The sequence below is a fragment of the Camelus bactrianus genome, chromosome 2, assembly GCF_048773025.1.
Source record: "Camelus bactrianus isolate YW-2024 breed Bactrian camel chromosome 2, ASM4877302v1, whole genome shotgun sequence".
Taxonomy (NCBI): Eukaryota; Metazoa; Chordata; class Mammalia; order Artiodactyla; family Camelidae; genus Camelus; species Camelus bactrianus.
In genome coordinates, this window is record NC_133540.1 from 19,605,543 (window position 1) to 19,626,881 (window position 21,339).

The window sequence follows — 21,339 nt, forward strand, 5'->3', positions numbered from 1 at the left end:
CGCACGCCCCCCCAGGAGGTAGACCGCGCACCTGCCCAAGGCGGGGACCAAGTGCACGGCCTTTTGTCTCCGGAGAACAAAGAGCCGCCTTGCGCTCTCTGGCTGCGTCCTGGGACCCATGCGGTCTCCGGGACCCCGCGCTGTCAGCCGGGCCGCGCCCAGGGGCAGCCCCCACTTTAGACGCGCGACCCTCTGGCTCCCACCAGCCTGGGTCCCAACCCCGCCCCAGGGCCCCACCTCACCAACAGGGTTCCGCCCTCGGCCCCGAGCGCACCAGGGCCCCGCCCCCGCCTAGCCGCGCGACCCCCGACATCGGCCCCCAGTCGCGCGCCCCTGCGTCCCCCAGGCCTGTCCCCACGAGCCCGCAGATCTCTGATCCCTCGTTCCCCCCGCCGCCTGACCCCCGGGCTCCCGGCCCTCCAAGCGGCTCGCCCCACGACCCCCGCTCCCTCGCTCACCAGGGCTTCGCCCCAACCCAGTCACACACCCCGCCTCTGGGCCCCAGCACCCGGCGTCCCAGGCCTCCGCCCCCGCGAGGACCCGGGGCCCCTGTTAGCCACGGCCGCTGGGCTCGCCTGCTCCTCACCCAGTTGAGAGAGCAGGGCGGGGCCACTGGGCCAATGGCGGCCGCGCTCCCCTCTGCGCTCCGCCCCCCGCCCCCCTCTCCGCGCTCCCCCCCCCGCTCCAGCCCCTCCTCCGGGCTCCTCCCTCTGCGTTACTCCCTCCTCCCCTGCTTCACCCCCTTCGCGCTCCTCCCCCAACGTTCCCCTTCTCCCAGGCTCCTCCCCTCTCCCCGCCCGCGTTCCCCCCTCCACCTCGCGCTCTCCCCGTTCCACACCGCGGGCTCCTCCCCTACCATCCCCCCTCTGTTAACCTCCCCAGGCTCCTCCCTCCCCCCGGGCTCTCCCTCTACCCCGCTCTCCTCGCTCCTTCCCCCGGGCTCCTCCCCGTTCACACCCCACCGCGCTCCCCTCCCCCCCGTCTCCTCCCCCTACCGCGCTCCCCCCGTTCACCTCCGCAATCCCCCTCTCCGGGCTCCTCCTCCCTCCTCCCTTACTCTCCTCCCCCCGCTCCCCGCCCCGCGCTCCCCCTCCCCCCGCGCTCTCCGCCTTCCCCCCCCGCCGCGCTCCCGCTCCTCCTAGGGTCCCCCCTCCCTCCGCGCTCCCCACCTCCCCGCGTTCCTCCCCTCGCCCGCGGGAGGGACCTGTCAGCGCGCGGCGGCGGGCCAGCGCCGTCATATGACCGGCCGGCCGCCCCGGCGCCCAGCACAGCCCCTCCGCCCCCGGCCCCGCGCGCCTGCCGCCGCGATGGCCCCGCCGCCGCCGCCGCCGCCTCCGCCGCCGCAGCCCCCGGCCGCGCGCTGAGCCCCTCGAGCGCCGCGCGGACCGGACCCGAGCGGAGCGGAGCCCGAGCGGCCGCGTCATGGCCCCGACCCTGCTCCAGAGGCTCTTCAACAAGAAGGGCGGCGGCGGCTCGGCGGCAGCGGCGGCGGCCCCGGGCCGGGCGCCCCGGGAAGGACCCGCCTTCAGGTGAGGGGCGCAGCGCGCCGGCGGGCGAACGGAGGGATGGAGGCGGGGGATGAGGGATGGAATGAGGGGGATGAGGGGAAGGGAGAGGAGGCGGTGGAGGGGAGGGGGCGGGCCGCCCGGACCCTGCAGCCCCAGGCTCCTGCCCGGCCGGGCGTCGCGGGCACTCTCCAGCGCGGCCCCGAAGCCTCCGTGCCCAGGAGGGTCCCTCGCCCCCCTCGCTCCCCTCACCCCCTTCTCTCCTCCCTCCGGCTCCTTCCTCACCGCTTGGGGTCCCTCCCCTCCCGGAGTTGTTGGGGCTCAGGGGGAATCCCCACTTTGCTCGGGCCTGGACGCGGAACCGGGGGTCCCTGGGGTCCCGGGGTCTGGGGACCCCTCCCGCAGAGCCGCCGGGCTGCACTGTCACCCTGGGGGCAGCCCAGCCTATTGTGTACGTGACAGTGTCCTGAACTTGTGAAGGAGCAGCTGTCGCCAGCAAGGCATCTTTCTTGTTCCTTGCTGTAGGTGACCAGTTCTCAGACGGATGATGAAAGTCTCTCGTTTGGAAGGGTGATGCCGCGTGAGGTCCGCAGGGGGCGGGATGCGTTCCCCATCTGCTGAGACCCTCTCACAAAGCTGATGCCGCGTTTAGGAGGGCTGACCTGAGTGCACACCTTTAAAGGGGCACTGCTCTCATTGCTGGAGCGTTTCCCATGCTTTATGTTGATTTTTCTCATTCATTTCCCCGACAGCCTTGTGAGGTGGGTGCGATCTAATCCCCCTCTGACAGCTGAGGGGACTCAGGGTCACGGAGGACCCCAGCAGCTTGCCCAGAATCCACAGCAGTATGAGACTGAACCTGCTCTCCACCCCAGCTGTTTGACCATAGAACCCAGTCTTTGTAACCTCTTTCTGCTTCCAAGGGCTAACTTTTAGAAGAGGCCTTAGAATGACCTAGACTGCCTTTCAGCACACTGATCTTGAGAAGTTCGTTTATTTACCATTAACAGTTTTTTTTCCCCAGCAAATATTTTATTGAGCGTCTACTTCCAACTCTGACATTCTGCTAGGTGCTCTTTGGCCAAAATGTCTTGCAAAAACAGTGTAATGTTAGACCCAGACTTCTAGACCCAGTATTATAAGCCTTTTAAAAGTTTGAAGTGAAGATTTGGATACATTTGGGATTAAGTTTTATGTTGTGGGTTTTGCTTTTCTTAAATTCCATTCATTTAACTCCTCACTGCAGTTAGGTGAACATTCCCCATATTTTGTGTTTGTGGAGTGCGCATGTGTGGTGTTCTTTGGAAGGTGAGTTGCCAGGGCGTGACACCACCTTCGTTAAATTTGCACGTTTTCTTTAGGCTGCCCAAATGCTTACAATTTGGGTAGGGAATTCTATTCCTCTCACTGCTTTCAGTCCTGTGTCCCTTCTCAGAATGGTAGAATTACTTCAGACCCAGGGTGTGTAATTTCTTCTCTTCCCTCCCAGTGACCCAGACTCGATCAAGGGAACAAAGCCTGGAGAGAAAAGGGTGTGTGTTTCAGGTGTCCTTGTTTTGACAGCCCCTGTCAAGGACATGTAGAGCCGTTTCCAAGGCTGGCGGAGATGGTGGAGTTCCAGGGCCATTGTTTCCTGTGCTCTTTGCTCACTTGCCCACCACTGTCTTCTCCCATCCACAAGTTATAACTGAGTGTATTTTGAACAACAACAACAACAAAAAGCTGTGGCTATATTTAGGGTCTGGCCATATTAGGGAAATTGGTTTAACTTTGCGGGAACATTTTCAGTGTAGTGTTCCGACTTCCCATTGGTGTCTAATGAAGAGCACAGAATTGTGCGAGGGAATGTCTTTTGGTTTCCTTTTTGGTGACCTCCTTAGGATTTTCTACAAGTTTTTAAGGTAAATGCCTTTGAGAGAATTGGAGACCTCAGGGGCCTTCGGCAGTGGCCCTGCTAAGGACTTATCGTGGAAAAAGAAGTGACGTTGCAGATGTTAAAGACTCAGGAAGATGAGGACAAGTCACCCATGACACACTGCATGGAGGAAGGGCGCCCAGCAAGCCTTTCCCCGGCTCGCCTCACCTGGCTTCACTCTTAGGTGCTGTGCAGCCTTCCTGGGAAAAACCTCCTGGAAAAGTCCCCTTTCTTGCCCTGCAGAGCAATGACCTTGCGTTCCGTCTCATAAAGATTTAACCAAATAGGAGCTGTCATGTGCTGTTCGGGGAAAGGGTACCTCAAATAGGGGATGAGCTGCCCTGGGAAGCCTACTTTGTAGTCGAACAGACTTCCAAAAGTCCAGGTGAAACCCTGAGGTTAAAACTCTAGTATGCCTAGCATGAATCTGTATGCTTTTCTTTTTTTTTAAAATTGAAGTATAGTTGATTAACAATGTTGTGTTGGTTTCAGGTGTACAGCATAGTGATTCATAGATATATATTCCTTTTCATATTCTTTTTCACTATACGTTATTAAAAGCTGTTGAATATAGTTCCCTGTGCTGTACACTAGGACCTTGTTGTTTATCTGTTTTGTATGTAGTGGTTTGTATCTGCAAATCCCCAGCTCCTAGTTTATCCCTCCCCATCCATGAATTTGTATTTTTCAGTGCATTTAAATACAGGCTGTACATGTAGATTTAAGAATGAAAGGAAGATTCAGGTAGACTTTGGGGGGGGGCAGTTTTGTAGCATAGATTACCATATATTTGGGGAGAAAAACCTAAGTAAAAATAAGATCTAATTTTTTATGTGTATCTTGTTGCTGCAGAGCATTTAGCTCTCTTTTCTCGTGGTGATGGACTTGGGTAGTTCTCAACCTTTTCTCCAAGTCTCTACAGTCTCACCCTGTACATTAGTCTGTTCACTCTGTGCATGTCCTCGTCACTCCCCCGAGTTTCCTGTGTGCTCTGGTCCCTCTGGTTCTCACCGGACTTGATTAGGGAGAGTCTTTTCTGCCCAGTGTGAGTAGCTTACAGCGCAGGTCATTTTCAGATCTTCATCCTTTCCGGCCTTCCACCTAAAAAGAGAATCGTCACAGTTGAGATTCCTTCTTAAGTGTATTTCTTTTAGGGTCTCCACAAGAAGCCCTTTTCATAGCTTTGAGGAAACAGGTTCCTAAGAAAACAGAAAAAGAATCCGAAGTGATTGAATTTACATGTTCGGGAGATGAAGTTAGGAGCACAACGTGATTATGGTATTTGTGAAGTGTGGACTCTAAAGTTATAAAATTGCACTATGGTCTTGAAATTTGACAGGATTCTCTATTAGCTGGTTTTGACAATGTTTTCGCCTTTAATTCATCACTACTTAAATATATATTTGAATAACCCTTTTTAAATTAAGGATAAATCTTAAACCAAAAAGAATATGAAAATGAATATATGTAGGTATATGCATGACTGGGACATTGTGCTGTGCACCAGAAAATGACACATTGTAACTGATTCAATTTTAAAAAAGGATAAATTAGCCACAAAGGATAAATTAGAACAAAATGAGATTATTTGTCTGGTGGCTTGAATGCAAAGTAGAATCGGTTCTTGGTTACCTTGAATCTCGGGTCAGCATGTTCACAGAGGGCGATTAAAAAGCCACAGTGTGCCCAGTGACTTCTTGCGTGTCTGGTTCAAATCTGGTGCTTTATCTTAAGGAGTTTTTTTTTTAAATGTCTCTGGTAAATTATTGGACCAGTTTCCACCTCAGACGTGTACACGAGAGGGAGGTGATAAAGATCACAGGTCATCGTACGTTTTATTCTGGACTAGTCAGATGGAGAGAAGAAGCTTGTGTGTGTATCATCTGGGATATGAGGAGTAAACAAAAGCACCTCAGCTGCTCGGTTGGGTCGCGAGCTGGGTAAGCGCTGGGACGAAGAGACCCCCCCACCCCGCCTCCTCCGGTGCTGAAGGGCTCAGGCCCCATGGCCTAGTTAGTGCTAATCCACGTTGTTCTGTTAGAGCACATTTAAGTCATCTGTTCCAGGGAGAGTCTAAGCATAATTTAATCCGCTTACCATCAGGATGGCAGGGGGTCTGGTGCTCCTCTGCATGTGGCCCGTGTGAGTCCAGGTGGGCCGTCCGGGGTCCTGCCTGCGGGAGTTTGCAGATCACACACCAAGACGACCAACAGCACATTGGAACCTGTAACAGGAAGGTCACTTGGACACCCGTAAAGAGTCCGTCTTTACCCGAAGTCCAGCATGAAGAACGCGCGCTTCTCATCCTGGGTGTGACCAAGGGCAGGACTGGGATTTATCTTCCCTCTGACGGAAGTGCCTCCTGCCGCTGCAGCTGCCTCCCAGCGTTTCTAACGAGGTTTTCCCGGGTAGGGCAGAGAATATTCTGGAAGAAGCACAGAGCAGTTCCACTGCACTCAGACTTAGTGACTATATAACATAAGGCCCAGGACACATAAATGACGGCTTTGATTTCTTTCTCCGGCTCCCTAAAAGTCTCCCCGGGGGTCTCCCTGCTGCTGCCCGGGGCCCCTCGGCACACCCGTCACATTCCATGTCCTTGTCCCGAGCCGGGCCGCACGCCGAGGGGGTCTGCGGCACCTGCGGCCGGTCCCTCCCGCGGGCCAGGTTCTGTTAAGAGCGGTCGGAGGACGGATTGAGGAGCTGGCCATTTTCAGCCCTTCTTGTGCACCGTGTGGACGCAGGATCCACCATGTCCCTCCACCCCTCTGGGCCTCAGTTTTGTCATTTCTAAAGTGACAGCGCCCATCCTGTGCCAGGAGGTTGTGGTAAGGAGGTAATATTTTTGAAGATTTTTTGAAAAGAATAAAATGCAGTGGGAAGTGATTTGAAGTATTACCAAGAGCCATTTAAGTCATGGAATTCAGTGTCATCCATATTGAGGTGTCACTAACATTACATTTTCAGAGGCTGTTTTCTCCCTCTGTAGTTGGGAGACTTGAGACAGAACTGAAGGGACATGTTTTTATTTACTTATTATTTTTTAATGGAGGCACTGGGGATTGAACCCAGGACCTCGTGCATGCTAAGCACACACTCTACCCCTGAGCTACACTCTTCCCCCTTACTTGTTTTGTTTGTTTTTTTTTTTTACCTTGATAGTGTCATTGATGAGGACATTGAGTCTTCAAAGGAGCATTAAGACCGCCCACAGGCAGTAACTCCAGCCTGGATGGAGGTGTCTGGGCGTTCAGGAAGTTTTAGGACTATGGTGTGTTTTTCAGAATTATTTGCAAGTTTGTCTTATCAAGAATAAAATCTTATTTATTGGAAAGGGATACAGCTGTGCAGCCATGTCTTTATTTTATTTATTTATTTAATTTTATTTTATTTATTTAATGGAGGTGCTGGGGATTGAACCCAGGACCTCATGTATGCTAAGTACGCACTCTACCCCTGAGCTACACCCTTTCCCCCAAATCATTAATTTATGTATGTTTATACACATACACACACTTGCACATATATCCACACACGTGTACATATATTTATATGTGCATATGGAAAGGTGCTCTCTAGAGAAAGTGAAAACAATATACAAATTTACGAATAATATTTCAAATAGGAGCGTGTGACTGATGACGTGTGGAAGAGAGGTCAGGGCACTGCACCCCCGCACGTTCACAGTGGGTGGCAAGGGGTGGGTGAAGGATTTGTCGTACTCCTCTGTGTCTTCGCTCTTGCTGGTGTTTCAGATTTTGCTCTAGCGAATCTGGGTTGCCTTCGTGATGTAACTTACTTTACAGGTTAAGTGGCCTTTGGAGTTTTTTACATTGTCACATAACACTTGTGGAGAAGCCTGATCTGACTAAAAACTCTTCATAGACTTTTTTCCTCTTTGTTAAAATAACTGGTAGTTCCTGTTATTGAAAGTAATATGCTGTTAATTTTAACGTACAAAACCTAAGTCCACTGCGATCCTTAGGAAGCCAGTTGAACTGGAGAAGTTGATCACTGCAGGCAACACACGTGCGCAGTTTTAGCTGGTGGAGCAGGGTCCCGACTTCCCCGAGCCTCGCTCAGCCCAGCGTGGTCTCCTCCAGGGCTCCGAGCGCAGTTTTGGATCTGCGACCAGCTCTCCTGCTGCTGATCAAGAGAGATCTAAGTAAGATTTGTCTGAAAGATGCTTGGAAAAAAGTGACACAACCGTCTAGGTTGGGGGAAGAGTTGGGAAACTTACGGGGCTTGGATCGGATGTTTTTGAAGCTGAGACGGCTCTGTCATGTTAAGTTCTGAAATGTGATTGTGTTGCACGTGGTCATTTGACTCCGCAGATGGTCTTGAGAGATGGGCCAGTGGTCTTTTAACGCCCAGAGTGCAGCTCCAAAGAGAGCGCTGGGTTCTTTTGCTGTGGCTTTAGGTTGTGTTTCCATGGTTTGCTCCTGAGGTCAGCTCAAGGAAGCCACTGCTGTTGTGTTTCCTTGGCACAGGAAGTCGTAAAAATGGTCCTTGCCCTGGTGGAAAGACTTTGAGGCCGGCGTGAGCTCCTGGCGGGTGAATCGGATTTGGGAACTGGCCCTGCGCTCATTCCCCCAGACGCTGCTTTTCTCGGTGTGGGCGAAAAAGAACCAGCGTGTTGTCTCGACTGCCCAGGCCCTGGCCTCGTGGGCGATCACGTCCTGGGCTGTGGAAGTCAGTCTTTCCCTCGCGGGTAACAGTGGGTCCCTACTTACCAAGTGTTCTTTTTATCTCAGGTTTGTGAAAAATGATTATTATGTGAAAGAGGAAAAACAGGATGGACGTTTCCAGCTAACTGGGCATGTAATAGTGATTTCCTTCAACTCCACCCCGTCTGGAAATGGACCGTCTGTGACTCACCGCTCAGGGCCACACAGGCGCTTTTGTGAAGGGTGCGTGGAGGGGAGGCCGGGGTGGGGTCCCCCTTTCGTTCAGCCGGAATCTGGCCAGCTGCCTTGATAACAGACTTCTGGAAAGGACAATGTGCCTTCTCACATACTGTGCTACAAGCTTTTTTCTTGTTGCACTCTCTGTTTGGGCCAAAATAACACAGTATATTAAGTGCAGTAAATGGGGCCATTAACATTCTAACGTGGGTGTGCGTCGTGTGGCAGGGTGTGTAACATTTTATCATTAATAGGAGTCTGGAACCCCGGACATCGTATTTCTAACTCTGTGCTTTCCATTTCTCTGTATACATAGAACATCTTTCTGGTTATCTGTCACTGAATCTTGTTGAATTTGTAGCTCTTGCCCTAGAATTAGTGCCCAGCATAGTGTTATGAAGAGATACATGTCTGCTTTATGAAGATGGTGTTATCACCACACCTGACACTTTTTCATCATAAATGAGAGCATTTCTCTATTTGAGATAATACATCTTTAAACAACTGATTGCAGGTGTCTGAAAATGACTGCCAATTCACACAGGGTGTCTCAGTGACGATGGTGACTGGCTCAATATAAATTTGTCCCCCAAAGCTGATAGGGACGGACTGAGACCCTGCCTGTCTGGTGGGAACCTGAGTCTAGTTTCCAGTGAGGACAGTTGTGTGTTGGAAGGTAATCATGTAATCACATGGCATATGTCAGCAACCTAAATAAACTGTGTGTTTATGATAGAAATATTTTTCTAGGAAAATTGATAGCCTGTTTGTTTGAACATACCCTAGGTTACATTGTGTAATAGATACCAGTAGAAATGAAACAGGTACACAAATGTACTTGATGATTTAACACATCCTAAGAAATATCCTAACTTTAGAAGTCTCTCTTTTTCCTTGGTTTAAGAATCCTGGAGACCTTGCAATACTAAATGCAGCATTGCCAAGATTTACTGGTCAGATGGTCATTGTTTAATTTTATTCATTTGTGGCCCGCTCTGACCAAAAGGTGTGTGTGTGTTTAAACATTTTATCCATGAAACTTTTCACAGAACATAGTATCATTTGTTTTGATGGCTTAACAAACAGAAAACTAGCATCTGCTTACAAGTGCACACGCATTAGTTAAATGGAATTGAGTGATTTTTGCATTTCACTGGTAAATTCTGCTCCTGAAACTTTTCATTCAGTTGTCATGGCAACTCTATTCCTTCACAAGTTGAAGACAAGGCAGATGTTAACCTGCATGTTTCTCAAGAGATGAAACAGGTGTGATTTAGGATGTGTTAAGAAGAAGCAACAAAATCACCTGTCTGATCAGCTCTGCCTTTTAACACCTCATAAATACTAAAGATCGCCAACTCTTTTTCCCTAGTGCACCCAAGAAATCAGACATTTTCCTTCTTCTGTCTTACAGTTGAGACCCTTGGGGTGAGGGGGGAAACAATTCAGTGTTTCTTCTCATTTGGCTCTTAATTAACCATCCTCTTTTGCTCAAATTCTTTTGTAAAAGACAATTGAAAAATAGTAACAAGAATATCTTTTAAATTTGCCATTTGAAAACATATTTGCAAGTGATCGAATGAAAGAAGCGAACGTCCGTGTTGTGGTTGGAGGGCAGATATGGGGGCTGTTCTAGGCCTGGGTGTGCCCCGTCCTGGCTGGAGGGCTCAGTGCAGCGCTTGGCAGGACATTGCACTTCATAAATAGTTGTTAAGCGGATGAGTGAATGAATGAGAGTTTTGCAAATGATGATCCTCAAAGATTCTCTGGTATTCCAGAATCTGACTTCTTGATATATTATGTTGTTGTTTTTGGTTTTTTAGGGTTTTTTGTTTTTTGTTTTTAGCAGGGAACTGCCTTTCTTGATGTTTCTCACGTGCAGTGTGTCATCTTTCAAGGGAATCTTGTTACAGACAACTCAATTTCCTTCTTGCCATTAATATTAATGAATTGTTTTTCTGGTATCAAAATCATTGGGTAAATACTCAAGGGACCTGTCCTCTCAAAAAAACAAACAAACAAAAAAAAAACGAAAAAGAAAAATCAACAGCTAAAAAAGACACATAAGAAATATGTCTGAAACCCAGTTATAAAATCCCACAGCTGTTGAAAGCAACCTAGGGAAAATTATTTAATTTAAATAACATCTGCGAACCTCTGAAATCACTAGCTGTGCGTCGGTAACGGTGAAACTCTGTTCTGTACTTTTTAGATTCGTTGAGTTTTTGCATGGCTTGGTAAAACGGAAATACATTACAGAGTGAAGTTAGCTAGTCGGTTCTTTCAGATTTAAGATACAGCACACTTAATCATAAAAACTGTGCCAGTATTCCAAACCCTGCAGACCATGTTCGCCTGTTACAGGAAGTAAGTGCCTTGGAGGAAAGGTGGAACCATCTCTGCTTTCCATGCGTGATGCGTCCATTCGAAAAACTAACTTAGAAATGGGTTTCTGAATCTGCCGTGTTCTTTGGGAAGAGTTAGCTCAGAACCACATGTCACCGACGATGGCCTCACCGTGTGAGGAAGTGGACTATGAGTAAACATTTTCCCCACGCGCTTTGGCCATGACTGTTTGCTTTAGGATGGTCCATTGAGCAAGTCAGCTGCTAGGGCAGAAGGAGGGGGAGGGCAGGGACAGCTGTCTCCACCCAAAGGGCAAAGAAGGCTCCTCGGTCCTTTCTGAGTGAGCCGGGCTCCTTGGGGACCCTGAGGACACTGGTCCTGGCCCCTCCTGTGGGACACCGTGCCCTGCCTGGCGCCACGTGGTCCTGAGAAATGGCTAATACATTAAATTATGAGTTTATTTTGTTCAAGATAATTCATTTTTAAAGGCACCTGATTAAAAATCAAACCCTGTAGGGGAGGGTACAGCTCAGTGGTAGAGCGCGTGCTTAGCATGCATGAGGTTCTGGGTTCAATCCCCAGTACCTCCATTAAACGAAAAAATACATAAGTAGATAAATAAATAAATCTAATCCCCCCCCAACAAAAAAAGAAAAAAAGAAAAAAAACCAAACAATACAAGATTATATGCATTTAAATATAAGCGCCTCTCACTTTTCACCCCTGATCTCTCTTCGTAAAGGCTACCAGTGTTAACACTGGTTTCTTTTAGTATACCCTACTGGAAATACTCTGCTCAAATACAAGAAAAATACATTCTCTTTCATTCACACAACACAGCTGTTCAGCATGTTGCTCACAGTGGTCTCATACTCCATTGACTGAATGCGTGTCGTACTCTGCTTTACCCGGAGTTCTCAGGTCTGCTGCACACCACGGGGGCCCCGAAAGAGCGATGTGCCCAGACCTTCTCTGATCCTGATGTAACTGATCTGGGTGCCCACGTGCCTGTCTTTATGAACACCCCCCACCTCAGGTAATTTTAGTGTGCAGCCAAGTTCGCTCATTTTCACCAGTCCCCTATTGATGGATATTTAGGTTATTTTCAGGCATTTTTATTTTGTTAGAGATGGTGAACTCCTTGGTTGGAAGATTCTTGTGCATTAGCTCAAGTGTATATGATGTATTAATTACAACATATTTTATATGTATATAATATGTTATACATATATAATTTGCTATAATATATTAAATTTAACATAACACTCATATAATCAAATGTTTGATATGGTAAATAAACCAAAATCAATTGGTACCTACAGATGAATACATTAGTAAAATATGTAAATGTATGACCAAGGACTGGAAAGGAAAACAGAAAACCACAACAGGTGATGTCATGGGGTAATGAACTTGCAGGCAAATATCCTTTAAAAAACATTTCTTTACTATTATCAGATAGTGTGGGCAAAAAATAAAAATTAAGAAAAAATTTATTTTATAAGGCATATAGCTATTTGTGGTTTTAAAGATGCATGTTCATAGAGTAAACCTCATTAATTAGTGGTCATATTATGGACTATCTACATAGGCAGCTTCTCTGGGACCTTTTGAGAGGCCAGTAGTAGCTGCTTCTCCGAAAGGTCAGAGCAGACCCTCTGGTGTGTGTGGAGGAGGGACTGTGTTCACGCCGTGCACACGTGTGTGCAGAGCAGAGCTCTGTGCTGTGTGGCTTTTCGGCGTCACCCTCCTCCTGCCTCACAGTTACCCTCTGGGAGTGGGCGTTTTCTTAGCTAATCTGTAGATGGTGAGGTTGTAAGCGTTTACAGAAGAAAACCCTGAGGCTCGCTGGAGGTTGCCGTGTGGTTAGCAATGACCTGGGAATCCAAGCCCAAGGCCAGGCGTGGTCTGTGTCCCCTCTCTGCACGGTGACACTTGAAGTACCTGTGACATTGATGTTCCGTGGGGTTTATAAGGAAGTGTGGGGTCTAAACGTCACTTCTGGGGGCTTCCTACTGAATGGCGCAAGCAATAGACACTAAGTTGAGACAGCGAATTCTACTCCGGGGCCGTAGTTCAGGTCCAAGTCTCCACTGTCCTGTTAGGATGAAAGCAGCGGGGGAGCCTCTTGGTCTGGCTGGTGAGGGGAGGCACCCCTGAGGGGATGAGACCAGATGGGTGGGATTCAGAGAGGAGCAAATGAGGAAGACTTCCCACCGCAGGGGTGCGCTGGGGCAGCGAATGCGCTGGTCTCTCTGAAAGAAGAGGGCTCTGTGAGGCTAGCCCTCCGGGACCAGGTTGTGGAGGGAGGGCCTCGCAGCTTTGTTTGTGTTACATTTTAGATTTAGGGGACCCCAAAGAGTAGGTGGGAGTCCTCAGTCTGTACTTTGAGAGTTAATGGATAGAGCTGGGACTTTGTTATGTATTTGCCTTCCTGGATCACTTACACTCACCTTACAGCGCAGGACACATCCTCTCTGAATTTCTCTTCTGTAAAGTGGGTGTAAAATTGCTTCTCTTGCAAGATTTGGAAGGCTGGAGGTGACACACGTTGGTGATACCTACTGCACGTGCTGGGCACCAGTGGGCCTTCAGTGAAAGGCAGCTCTTTTGTTTTCCTTTTTTTTGAGGTATAGTTGATTTATGATGTTGTGTTAGTTTCTGGCTAAGGCATAGTGATTCAGTCATATAAATACACACTGCTTTTCATGTTCTTCTTCATTATAGACTGTTACAAGGTGTTCAGTATAGTTCCCTGCGCCGTGCAGCAGGCCCTAGTGGTTGATCTATTTTATATACAGTCGTGTGTTTCTGCTAATCCCACACTCCCAATTTGTCCCTCCCCCAAAGGCAGCTTTTGTCTCAGGGTTGAGTGTCGTCCATCTTTCCCTCCAGCTCCTCCCCTGCATTAATCCCATCTCTGGGTGAAGCCAAGACAGTAGGGACATGGCAAGGAGCTTGTCTTCATCAAAAGGTGGGCTTCCCGCTCTCAAGGCGCTGGCTCAGCGCAAACACCTGGCATTTGGATGCTGGGAGCCAGGCTGGTGCAGTGTTACCATCTGTGACGTTCCTCAGTTTCCCCCCCTCCAAACCCCAGACTTCTCTTACCTCCATAGGGAAGGAACAAAACTGATATAAGCCCGGAATGTCACACTCCCACCTTTATGGTTACCCCCAAGCCTATGGCAAAAGCCATACTTGGTAAACCTACCAAGTTTGACCAATCAGTCTCTCTCTCCTTAAATAATGACCTTATCTGTTTAGAGCTGTTTGAGGTTCACAGTGGACCTGAGATCAGGTTGCAGATTTTCCTTCTGCCTCGTGCCCCCACCCATGCAGAGCCTCCCCGGTCGTCAGCCCCACTCAGCAAAGCGATCCGTTGCTTATGGAGGACAGACGGACACCCGCACAGCCCAGTCACAAAGCCGCGGGTTGACCTTTGGGTCTGCTCGCTGCTGTGCCCTGTGAGAGTCTGGACAAGCGTACCATGCCGGTCTCCACCCTTACAACGTCACACGGAGTGTCTCCACGGTCCTGCACATCCTCTGTGCTCTCCCCAGCCCAAAGAGCGCTCTTTTTTGGGCTCAGGAGCTCCTTTTCATCCCTGAGTAGTTTCCAACTGTTCCGTTTCTTGTACTGATGAATTCCCCCAGTATTTGTTAAGAGCCAGTTTCCTGAAGTGTAGACCTCTTCCAGGCGGGGGAGTTTGTGTCTGAGCACTCGTCGATTTTTACAGACAGAAAGGGAAGACGTTTCCCCGGGGAAAGGAGAGAGCGGCATTTATCCCAGAGCTAGAAGGAGAAGGAGCTTCCTTTTGTCCCATGGGCTCCTCTGGCCAAAGTGCTGTGTGCGGCCCCTCGTGTAGGGGTCCTGGTTGGATAACCCGCACCCCTGCCCCCTCTAGTGGATGTCGCTGCGGGCAGCCTGGTCCCAGGAGGCACAGCTCCAGACACATAACCTCTTGTCGCCGGGCCAGCCCTCCTCCGGCAGCCCAGGTGCGCTGGGCTTGGGTCTCACGGCTGCTGGCTGTGGAACAGCTGTTTAACAGGGGGGCTCTTTCCAGAATTGAGTCCAGATCAGCGCTCGTGGGTCAGGGCTGCTGTGTTCCAGTCGGCGGACCCTAGTTAGTAGGTCACTTCCAGGGGAGACAGCCTTGCCCGCACGTGTTAGACCTGCGCCATCTCCCTGTGTTCTAGAAACCTCTCTGTGCAGGGCCGGGACCCCCAGGACCCCGGAGCTAGTGTGGGGCGAGGGACGCAGCCATCCCTGAGGATGAAATGACAAGGTGTCTCCTCTCCTCCAAAACAAATCCCACGTGTGTTCACCCGCAGTTGCACCCTCTGCCCAGAAGACTCCCCCTTTCTCCCTGTCCCCCTAGTGTCTGGGACCGGGGACCTTGGCCAGCTCTGCCCCGAGCACTGGGGGCAGCAGACTTCACTTTCTTTTTCTATCTCTTTTCCTTTCTTTCTGTCTGACATTCTCAGTAAGGATCACCAGCAGATTAATTCTTCTGTGGCCCTTGTGGGCTAAGGAGGTGGCCTGACCTGCGTTGGTTCGGTCTGGCCCGCTGACCGGGATTGGAGGCTGAGATGGGGCCTCCATGCTGAGCGAGTGATTATGGGTTTATCTGTCTTCCATGACTTTCCCCGCATGTGGTTTCCTTGGGGACCTGACCTGGATGTGTGGAGGAATGTGCGTGGAGCCTGTTTCAGAGGGGAGACCAGACAGGGCATGAGAGGGACGGGACTGTAAACAGAGTAAACAGTCCTTAAAAGGAGCAGTGTATGATCAGACAGAGGAAGGCAAATATTGTCTGGTATCGTTCTATGTGGAATCTTAAAAAAAAAATGATACAAATTCTATTTACCAACCAAAAACAGACTCACGGACCCAGAAAACAAACTATGGTTACCAGAGGGGAAAGGGGCGGGGAGGGATGAATTAGGGGTTGGGGATTAATAGCCACACATGACTGCATATAAACTAGATAAACAGTAAGGATCTCCTATATAGCACAGGGAACTACGTCTATTTCTTGTAATAACATATAATGGAAAAGAATCTGAAAAGAAAAAACATATATGTATGTATATGTGTAACTGAATCACTTTGCTGTACACCTGAAACTAACATCACAAATCGACTACACTTCAATAAAAATTTTTTTTAAAAAAGCATTATGTGAAACAGTGCCCAGGGTTTGGGGCTGAGTCACCTGGGAGAATGGTAGCAGAATTAGTGGAAATAGGGCCGTCACAAGGGGAAGTGACTTTGTAAAGGGGAGTACGGGCGTTTGTTTTTGCAGAGGCCACGCTGGAGGTGAGTTGGACACTCCAGTGATGCTGTTTGTGGGGCAGTGGGGGTTGGGGACATGTTAGGCCAGCGGGCCCAGAAAGCATATATCTTGCTCTTAAGACTTTTTGTTTCTTGTTTTTTGTAGTTAAAAAGTTTGATCCATAATTGGTATATAACATTGTATTAGCTTCAGCTGTACAACATGATTCGTGATTTGTATATGTTGTGAAACAGTCACCTCGGTAAGCCCAGTTAACATCCATCGCTTGACACAGTTACCAAAACATTTTTTCTCATCATGAGAATGTTTAAGATCTCTTTTCTCAGCAACTGTCAAATACGTAGCACAGTATCAACTACAGTCACCGTGCCGTACAAGACTTTTCCTTTCCTATTTCCTTCCTCAAAATTACTTTGGTCAAAATTCTGTTTGCTCATCCAGACTCCGTTCAGATGCCACCTCTGATTGTCTTGCTGACTGCCCCAAATGGACATGCTCTCTGACTCCGGAACTTACTGGATTTGGGGGTTTTTTTGTTTGTTTTGTCTTGCTGGCACTGACAGCATTCCACTGGCTGGTGTTCTGAGTATCCGGAAACCACCGGGTTCCACCTTGAGAACACGGAGCACCGTGTGTCTGTTGCGTGGTACCCAGCCTGGCACTGAGGACGCTGGGGAGCTCCCAGTGTCTCAGTATGTTTATCTGAGCTGCTTTTTGTTCAGCTGGTATCACTCCTTAGAGGAACATAAATTATCAGCCATTGTATAAAGCTCCTCTTTGTGCCCAAACTCGCCTCTAAAGCTTGAAGAACCTCTCCCGGTGCTTGCATTTCAGAATTTAACCAGTACATGTGTGTAGGGTCCTGTCCGTGCCTCTGCCTGTGTTTACCCCTTTTTTGTTCTTTCTTTTCAGTTGCAGAGTTAAGTTTTTTTACGCCTTAGAGCCCCTTCTCTATGGACTATTTTATCTTCTTCTATATCGGTTCTAGTTTAGATTTCTGAGGTTCACTGCCAAGAAATGGAGTATTCTGCTAAATATTAATATTCTGTCCTGTTCTATCCTATTCCATTCTATTCTGTTCAAGAACAGAGTCCTCTGAGAGCTTTGTTTCCTCGGAAGAACTTGAACATAAGCCTTCCCTGAATGGACCACACCTTTGCCCACTTGCTTATCTGTGTGTTCAGAGGCCCCTGAAAGAGCTGCCTGTGTGCACTCTTCAGCTGGGCATTGTCGTGCCATTGGCAACGTGGCCTTGACCCTGGCCGGCCCGTCCCTCAGATCAGCCACGAAAACGCTGAGTCCACTCTTCACCCCCTGCCACTGAAAAGACCGCCCTGTTTCTACTCCTCCTTCCAGAGAAGTGTTTGTTTAGCCCGTCTTCTGTGTTCTGGCCCTAATCCAGCACTCCGTCCACGATAAACATTGACTGGCTTCACACCGTTCCATCCTCCTACAGACAAGGGACCAGATACCCGTGTACCAGCGCAGTTCCCACAGTACAAGCGTTGATGGCAGGGGAGATGCGGGTGAATGGAGGAGTGCTTGTTTGATTTCTCATGGCCGTCCTTTAAAAACACAAACCGCCCAAGTTTACTGGTGCATCAGTCCTAGACGCTTGCAGCTTCCAGGGGCTGCCAGACGTTTGTTCCTCCCGTTTGAGTTTTGCAGATGTCAGTTTTGAAATAAGTGGGCCAACTAGGGCTTGAGACTGTTTATTTCCCCCATAAATTGTGGCTGTCTTCAAATGGCAGTGAGGTTGACAGTGGTTTTTATTTCCTAGTGAACACAGCTTGGTTTGGGAAGAGGCTCCGATAGTCACCCTCTGCAACCTTTGTTCTGTGACAGTCTTGGTCCCTTTTTCCTGGAAAAGCGGTGATAAAGTGACTGGCGTCAGACGTATTGCAGTCTTGATCTCCTGGGGTTTCCTTCTCCTTCTGACCTTCTGTGATTTCCTCTGCACGATGCTGTGCCCTTAATTTGCCGCTTTAATCAGCTCAGATGAGGTAATCTCCTAGTAGGGAGTCGGGGTAGCAGACACAGCTTTCTGAGTATTGCTTCTTAAAGCCCTAGGTCCTCTTTTAACCCCCGAGTCTGTGACCTGACTTGTACGTCTGAGACAGACGCACCTGTGACTCCAGGTGGAGCTCCCATCTCCTGGAAGTCTGGAGCTGGAGGGTCTGGTGCTTAGATCTGTCGGGACAGTTAGGAATCTGCCCGTCCCCGATGAGTGCAGTCAGCCCAGGTCCTCTTAATTAGATCTCCTCTTTTCCTTGGGAAAGGCCGGAGAAGATCCGTTTCGTCTGTGAAATGTAGTGGTGATGGTTTCAAAGTAGAAACAAGCCAAGCTGGAGGTTTAGGATGCTGAAGTTGGGAACCACGTTGCTGCATAAACCAATTTTCCCTGCAGTTTTCTTTTCTAAACAGCGTGGTGAGAGAGGTGCACATGGGTCACACGTGCCCCTGGGTGCTAGAGGCCAGTGTTTCAGAGAAAACATTGTTGATAAGACAGACTGAACTGCAATCGTTCACATCAATGTGGATTTTCTTTCCTAAGTAGGTGTGTTTGTCTCCTAGAACAGGAAGCAGGCTCCCCGCCAAGGCGCTGGTGGCCTGCGCGGGTGGAGCGGGTCGGAAACACAGACCACAGTTCCTGCATCAAGCCTCTACTGGTTTCCAGTCCTACAGATGTGGCTGCTTCCCTTGTCTTGCACTTGTGAAAAATTGTTGTGACTTTGCAGCCAAAATGCATTTTATATTTTTTAATGATCGTAAACCTGTCCTGCTGTGCGTTGTGAACCCTTGCGTTGTTTTCACGAGATCTGTGCGCCTTCCTGGCACCGAGATGCTCAGAGCCCCTCAGACTCCGGTCCAGGCTCCTGCACGCGGCAGGGCGGGGCTGCTCTCTCTGGGCTCTGCCCCAACCTCGGCACCCTCAGCTGAGCTGTCTCGCTTCCTCACACAGTTCTGAGCTTTCCCTTCCCGAAGGTGTCTTTGCCTGGAGCTGGCCCCTCCCTCCACCTCTCACCCGCGGACTCCTGCCTTGTGAGGGTGGGCGCAGTGGGGGCTTGGAGCCCGACTCCAGCCGTCCCAGGCGACAGCATCGCTCGAGGCTGTGTGATCTTGCTCCTTCCTGGGCCTCTCTGTGCTGTGCTGCTGGGCTCCCGCTGGTACTTCGTGGTGTGGTTGTGAGATGTCGGCCGGCTGGTCTCGTGGAGTTAGAGCAGTGCGTGGTCCATGGTAGGTGCTCTAACAGCTGGTCGCACCCACCCCCCAGCGGATCAGACAGCCCTGCCACCTCCTGTTCATCATGCACTGTGGGCACCGTCCCGCTGGGCTGTCCCCGCCTGTGCCTGACTCTGCCCAGGCCCACTAGGTCAGGTGACATGCCATGTCCGTGTGTTCACAGGGGACCCGGTGCCTGGCACGTTGACCAGAGGGCCGGTTAGCTCAGGCCGTAAGCTTAGTGTCTGACCTCAGCTTTCCTTTCCCCATGTGAAGACCTTTTTGGCTTTTTTTGGCGTCCTTTTTATTTGGAGTATAGTCAGTTTACAATGTGTCAATTTCTGGTGGACAGCATCATGTTTCAGTCATACATATACACGCATGTATTCCTGTTCATATTCTTTTTCATTATAGGTTACTACAAGGTATGGAATATAGTTCCCTGTGCTGTACAGAAAAAGCTTGTCGTTTATCTGTTTTATATATAGTAATTAGTATCTGCAATTCCTGAACTCCCAATTTATGTCTTCCCACTCCTTTCCCACTCAGGTAACTGTAAGTTTGTTCTCTATGTAAGTCTGTTTCTGTTTTATAAATAAGTTCATTTGTGTCTTTTTTTTAGATTCCACATATAAGTGATATTATTTGATATTTGTCTTTCTCTGTCTGACTTAATTCACTTAGAATGATGATCTGTAGATTCATCTATGTTGCTGCAAATGGCGTTATTTTATTATTTTTATGGCTGAGTACTATTCCATTGTATAAATACACCACAACTTCTTCATCTACTCGTCTGTCAGTTGACATTTAGGTTGCTTCCATGTCTTGGCTATTGTAAACAGTGCTGCTGTGAACACTCGGGTACATTTTTCTTTTTGAATTAGAGTTTTCTCTGATAGATGCCCAGGAGTGGGATTGCTGGATCATATAGGTTCCTTTTAAGCTTTTATTTGGGCTTTTGATGAGAAGGGAGATGAAGGAAAAGACCGTCTCCTGGTTCAGCCTGGGGTCCTTTGTGGGAGGTTTGAGGCTGTAACGTGCGCTGCCTGGGAGGAGGGGCGGTGCACGCGGACGGGCCCCTGGGATGGTGCCATGTTCTCCGAGGAAAGGTCACAGAGGGCCCCACGGAGAGCTGGCTGGACTCTGGAGGAGCAGCTGGTCAGCACTGACGCCGGGGGCAGTCACGGCCACCGCCCCCGCTCTGAGCACGTGCTCCCAGGCTGTCCCGGCACCCGCCTCTGTTGGCCACGACGCAGCTGGAGAAGCCCTGGTGTTCTCCCCTTGCGTGCTCCGTCTGTGGCCAAGAACAGAAACGGTGTGAAGGAAAGGCTTCTGCGAGGGTAGAGTCGTCTCTGGCCACGAAGGATGAGAAGTGTTTCTGCCCTGGGGGTGATTGCTGGTCCTGGCCGCCCAGGGGCAGGCTGCCCTCGGGGAGAGCGCTGCCTCTCCTGGGGCAGGGGTGGGGAGGGGCTGGCTGCGCTGCTCTGAGCCCTTTGGTCAAAGCCATCCGAGGCCTGGCGCACTTGGGGAGTGAGGCCGGCAGTGGACTGCTGTGGACTGGCTGCAGATTGGACCCCCACAGCAGTGTAATTTGGCACAGGTCCCGTGTCTGAGCTTGCCCCTGCGCCCTCCATCCGCGCTGGCCCGAGGGGACAGTGGTGTGGGCACAGTTCGGTGGGCACGGACTGCGGGCAGCGCCGCTCCAGGCACTTCCCAGTAGAGCTGCCGAATGTGTGCTCATGACTGTTTATATGTGGGGCCTCGTCTCCTTCTGAAGAAAGCAAGGCAGGACGCATAGCATTAGGGGTGTGTGTGCACACACGTGTGCATGTGTGTGCGCGTGCGTGTGCGCATGTCCCACCTCTTATCACGATTAGCTCTGTGGTTTGGGGCAAATTGCTCTCCGTCTCAGTCTTTGTACCTGTGGGTGGAAAGAACGTCCCTGTTAGATGAGACGGTGAGAGCATGGTGACCACTGATTGTGACAGGCATCCAGGGAAACGGATGAACAATTTCCGAGCGTTTTGCCGGTGGGCCTTGCTGGGCAGGGCATGAGGGGCGGTTCCCAGTGCTCCTGAGAGTAAGGGCCAAGGGCACAGTCACTCTGCCCAGGCTTCCCAGGCCCTTCCCGGTCCCCAGGCCACCCTG

General features: G+C 50.0%; 1 protein-coding gene across 2 annotated transcripts in view; it reads left to right on the forward strand.

The window, feature by feature from the left end:
* The first annotated feature begins 1,260 nt into the window (after positions 1 to 1,260).
* Positions 1,261 to 21,339, forward strand: part of FNIP2 (folliculin interacting protein 2) — a 105,854-nt gene continuing 85,775 nt past the window's right edge. The window contains exon 1 of one of the 2 annotated variants that reach the window (XM_074376814.1): positions 1,261 to 1,529. In XM_074376814.1, the coding sequence (XP_074232915.1) occupies positions 1,423 to 1,529 (107 nt within the window). In that variant the 5' untranslated portion in view covers positions 1,261 to 1,422. The remainder of the gene's footprint in view (positions 1,530 to 21,339) is intronic. The other variant, XM_074376805.1, reaches the window with a different exon arrangement.